General features: G+C 33.9%; 1 protein-coding gene across 1 annotated transcript in view; it reads right to left on the bottom strand.

Moving 5' to 3' along the window:
- Positions 1–6,000, bottom strand: part of LOC113239460 (probable DNA mismatch repair protein Msh6) — a 32,266-nt gene extending 26,266 nt beyond the window's left edge. Inside the window, exons 1-2 of the mRNA XM_026476486.1 lie at positions 5,832–6,000; positions 952–1,089 (exon numbers count right to left, since the gene is read on the bottom strand). Of these exons, the coding sequence (XP_026332271.1) occupies positions 952–1,089; positions 5,832–5,985 (292 nt within the window). The 5' untranslated portion in view covers positions 5,986–6,000. The remainder of the gene's footprint in view (positions 1–951; positions 1,090–5,831) is intronic.

Raw genomic sequence — 6,000 nt, forward strand, 5'->3', positions numbered from 1 at the left:
CTCTCAGGCCGAAGTGTACGCCATAATTAATTGTGCGAATTTGAACCTGAAGAGAGGCGACGTTGACAAGTATATTTACATAAACTCAGACAGTCAAGCGGCTCTACATGCACTACTAGCCTCAGTCACGCAAACATCGAGGATTGTAGAGAACTGTGTAAATATACTGAATACTCTCGGGGAAAGTAATACAGTGGTCCTGCGCTGGGTTCCAGGCCACTCTAACATCGAGGGTAATGAGTCAGCGGATGAACTGGCAAAGGCTGGTGCTAGGGAAACCTTTATTGGACCCGAACCCTTCATAGGGATAGTATACAGTCTGGCAAAGCGCACTCTGCTAAACGAGAGCACACATCTCTCCCGAGAAGTGTGGCTACAGAGCAAGGGCTTGAGCATTCAAAAGTCCTGATATCTGCCGTCAGTGCCAAACACTGTAGAGAAGCTCTGTCATTGGACAGAAATGGCATAAGATTGCTCACTAGAGCCTTAACAGGGCATTGTGGCTTAAACAAGCACATGTCAAATATTGGGCAGAGATAGCATAGAAACTCCTGTTCATCTACTCACTCAATGCTACCCTCTGATGGGTGTACGAAGTTCCATACTGGGAAGGCACATGCCAGAACCAGAGAACATTAAATCTGTCGGAACCAAGAAAGTCCTTCAGTTCTTCAATGCTGTCGGCCTTGGCTCTGCACTGTAATTAGTGGTGATCACAATAGATCAGTCAATGGTCGCAGTGATGAGGGGATGCATAGGCCCTGAATGAAGCCTAATGAATAGTATACTATATAAACTAATCTAAAGATTTAAATTATTTACATAGCTTTTTCTCTGTTCTACAGGACAATAGGTTGTACTTTATGTGAATAGTAAAGGTTTTCTTACGTCTATAACTTGTGATGCAAAATTTTAAAATATGTGACATACATTTGAAATTATCATGCTCACCTTTGTTCTCGGTATCGGAGTCATCTGAAACTGGGCAGAATCTAAAGCGTTTACTTTTTTTTCCAGAAACAGTAATTTCATCCTCGCTGTCACTTCGAGTCTCCAATGAGGGACTTGGTTCTTTGTTTTGTTTCTTAGCTGTATTATATAATAAATAAACATAATTGAACAGGTTTTAGGTTTTGAGTAGCTTAATTGGTTATAGTCATGATAGAGTCCACTAATGTTTTAAATAACTATAGTTTAATATAATACATAATATTCAGCCACTAAAAAAAGACATGCACTATTGCCAAATTTTAAAAAATTTTAGAAGTGGGCAAAGTAAAGTCAAGGAATGTTATAATAATAATAATACTTTATCAAGGGACTTATTGTAACGCGCGTATTCTTTATCACCAATGTGGTCGGAAAAAGGTGTTCCACATATAAAGATACATGTATAATAATATAACATATAGTAATAGTAAAGTACATTCGTGATAAATAAATTTAAACAGTTTAACCATCAACATGTCCTTATTTATTTATTTATTGTCACACATACATAGTCAGGTGTTACAAACGACCAGAGTGTAGTATACGACCCTGAATAGGGCACTGCAAGAGAATATATTGAATGCAACATAAGAAAATATACTGAAACAAAATAAAAAGCAAAAATTTTAGAATAGGAATTCAGAGGTGTAAACAAAAAATTTAAAAATTCAAATTTATGACAAAATCAATTCTAAAACTAAAGCAAAAAACGTCATGGGGAAGGTCGAGAGAATATATTAATTAATATTATGAATTTGACAGAAATTACATGTATATAAACTCATTATCAATTAATTATTAAGTATTTGTATTTTGATTAATTGTGTTCATTTGGAGTCATTGTTGAAGTATTTTTACATAATTTAATTATTTATTTATGTACTCTTAAATTTTACTCATTAAATATTTTCTTAAATTTTTAAAGAATAAATTATCATTTGCTTCGTTTTTTATGTCAGGCGGTATTTTATTGTATTTTTAATATTATTGGTTTAATTTTTGCTACTTTGAATTTTTACGGAAAACACTCTTTTTCAAAACACTGATTTATCACAATAATGACATTATTGGTGCGGATAATTCACTGGCACAGTTCTTAATTAGTGCAGCGGGTATTTCATCCGTTCCATAACTGTATTTATTTGGCATAGTTTTTATTATCGCGAATACTTCACGTTTAGTAGCTGGCTGAAGGTAATAGAGTTTAGGACCGGTTTGATAGACGGTGTGGGCGCCTGCGCCGGTCTCACGCAGCGCGGTGGTCGTCACTCGGTGTCTGATGTTGCGCTGGCTCTCCCACAGATGCAAAGTAGTCATTGAATAGATGCGATATTATGTCGTTAATTTTAATATTAGAATTTTGTTTATTTGTCACGATTTTTATTATTTTCCACATACTTTTTGTAAGGTTTTTAGATTTTTTTTTTTACAAAATTTTACAGATTTTTTAAGAAAGTTTTCGTATTGTTTATTGCATGTGTGCATTTTTAATATAGGTATTATTATTATTATTCATTTGAATCACAATTTTTTTAAGTTGTCTTTTATGAATACATGATTTCATTAAACCAATATTCAACCATTTAAGCTTTTTATTAAGGGTTAATCGATCTGACACTGCGTTATACATTTTGTCCATAATTTCCCTTATTTTATTTTCGAAAGCCATGTAATTTTCATTAATATTATTTGAGTTGATAAAAAATGTATTCAAATTTATTTTTGCAATTCTTGATTCAAAAAGCGACACATTTCGTTCAGAAAAAGATATATAAGTAAACATGTTTTGTTGTTTTTAAATCATGTTTTTATGTCAATTTCAAAAATTATTCCTTTATGGTCACTAGTACCATTATCTACTACTGTTACGTTATATGTAGTATAATTTGTAAATAGTAAGTCAATACAACTTGAAGAATTATTGGTTGCCCTTATGTATAAATTGAGCATATTCTGTTGTTATTTATATTGAAGTCACCTTCAATTATTGTGTTTTGTTTTTGATAATGGGTTTATTCTGTTTAGCAATCTATTCAGAAATCTGAAGAAAAAGTCTATTTCTTAATCTGCTCTGTATACACATACTACAATACAATTCAAATTAGTCATTTCCACGGCACAGCATTCCACTAAATATTAAGTGTCCAGGTCTGTGATATCACTGCGTTCACTATATCGTAGCCCTTTTTGTTGCTGTTGTTTGCGTTTTTTCTAGTGTACAATGCCACAATACTATAGTCATGGATTTGTATGCATTCCTGTATCTCTTTCTTGAACCAAGTTTCCGTCATACATAAAAGGTCGTATTTTTGTTCCTCAAGCAGGCTTTCTACTACGTGTATTTTGTTACGTATGCTTTGGAATTTTTATGTTAATATTTGAAATTTATTTGTGAAAAGTACTTGTCAATTTATGGGTTGTTGATCTCCGAAATGTTTTGTCTCCTACATGTGTGTTAATAATTTCGTTTTTGTCAGTTTTACATTCTTGTAAGCATTCCATCTGTTGTGGTTATTATGTATGTACTGTATTATGTGTTGTACGTGGTTGGTATAGATATGGTGAACAAACATACATCTATTTGTATGTTTATTATTTATTTATTTATTTATTTATTATATGGACAACAAAACAGATAACAATCAAATTACATTGATACAAATTAAATATGATATATGATATAACAAAGTTCAGTACTAGATTGTAACCCTACTTATGTTGACACATCAATCTATAGTAACAAGAAAGAACTACTGTTAAATTTGTTGTTAATTCACTTATTTACTTAATACTAAAGCGACAAGGGAATGGGTGAAAATCTATACAAGTACAAGCTGCTTTACTACTCGTCTAAACACTCTGGATCCTGGATTAAAAATGTCCAAATCGATGTTTTTCATAGATATTTCGTTGTAAAGCCGACACATTCTTACAAGGGGGTTGTAAAACGAAGTATTATTTCTGTATGCCCGCAAGTAAAACGTGTTGTTGGGTATTCGGGGGTTGCGCCTTGTAGAGAGAGCTATTTTATTTAAGAGGTAAGGAGAATCAATCTCACCGTGAAGAACCTTGTGCAAGTAAGTGAGATCCTGTTTCTTACGGTGAACACTTAAGGAGGTCACTTTAAATTCGTCAAGTCTCTCACTATAGCCAACGAGGCTGCGGCCATAACCACATTTGTAACTAAGTATCCGATATGATTTTCTCTGAACGCTTTCTACACTATTCGAGTGGACTGAGTAGCAGGGAGACCAAATGACACAAGCATACTCTAAAATACTACGGACAAGGCTGTAATAGACTGTCAGATAACTTTGAGCCCGTTTGAAATCCTTGGTGCATCTTGTTATGAAGCCCAACAATTGAAGTGCTTTCCTCTTAATGTATGCATAATGTTCACGAAACGTTAATTTACTGTCAAATAACACACCGAGGTCCTTAGCTACAGTTTTTCTATCTAATAATTGTTCATTAAGTCGATAGTCATACACACGCTTAGAATGCTTATTAGTAAAACTTATAATAAAACATTTTTTAGCATTGAGGTGCATACTGTTTTGTTGGCACCATTCATAAACTGTGTCAATATCACCCTGTAGTTCACAGCAGTCAGACGACTCACTTATTATGCGGTATATTTTCAAGTCATCATCTATATGTATGTTTGTTCACCACTCAAACTCAATGACCGTTGTCAGCTGAGTGCAGGTACGAATCATACGCTATTTTGTTAAGGTGCAAAAATGTATTACACCCATAACGCTTGGATTTTATTTATTTATTATTAACAGGCGAGCAGCTTGAAGCTGATATGCCTATATCAGAGCTGTGTTGAATTTTTATAAAGTCCACGAATTCACAAATAGTGTTGAATATTTTTTGTTAAAGTCTACAAAACACTAGAAAAACTTCAAGATCTAGAAGACACAAATTCTTCTTTTTAAACTAGCTGTCCAGCCGATTTTTGAAAGCATTCACTGAGCTAGCATTAACCACGTCCTCAGGCAACCTGTTGTAGTTTGTAACCACTCTGTTGCCGAGAATGTGGTGAGCAGTGATGGCGACTGATGGCCTTTCGGATGATTTTCATGTTGTGACCCCTGATATTCATGGAGTGTATTTTTTCACTGTTTTCAAAATTAATGGTTTTTGTGTTTGATAAATACATAAAGATTGTTTTAATATAAAATTTAAATATTAAAGTGCACTTTTACACTGATATTTCTATTTAATTTACGGAGTGACTAATCACGGCTGAATATGTCAGGCTCACGGTCGAGTTTAGGACAGGTTAGCAAATGATTCGCTGACAGCCTTGTAGCCGGTCTGTCAAAGTTACCATCAATATACTGGGAGCGGTTCTAAAGCTAGGGAGGGGCAAAGGGTGACATGTTGAGTGCATGCATTATTATTCTCTTTACTATTTTATTCTTTGCTTTGGTAAAAGCTCAGTTATCAACCGCAAATTTTTTACATGGCACCAATAGAATCGGTTAAATCCAACTTCGACTTCCTAGATCAGTAGTTTTGTCCTACGATGCAGTAAAACCATTTCTGGAAATCCGGAACTCGAAAAAAGTAATTTATTAATAATTAGTGACACAATTTTAAGTTTAACAACTCACTCCCTGTAGCGATATCTATACATGTATATTTATATGTAGAACACCTTTTATCACCTATGCGAAATAAAAATTAAGGTGTTAAACTTATTTCGATGGGGCCATAACATTTAAAAGAAGAAGGTGTTAAACATTTACTCAGATACTGTACATCACAGTGCATGAAATTAGACAGCCATACAATATACTTGAACATCGACGTAATCTACTCTGACTTACATATGTTTTGTCCATTTTTATCACCGTTCAAAGAAGAACTGTGTTGCGAACACCCGAAATCGGCATCGAGCTTTACTTTCTTGTTAGGTGGTGGGCTTTTAGCGAAATATTTGAATAACGTATTTGCAGCACTAATACTCTTACGTTTAGACATTATTTAAAATTGTTG

This window comes from Hyposmocoma kahamanoa, unplaced genomic scaffold, assembly GCF_003589595.1.
Source record: "Hyposmocoma kahamanoa isolate Upper Pololo Valley unplaced genomic scaffold, ASM358959v1 99879, whole genome shotgun sequence".
Taxonomy (NCBI): Eukaryota; Metazoa; Arthropoda; class Insecta; order Lepidoptera; family Cosmopterigidae; genus Hyposmocoma; species Hyposmocoma kahamanoa.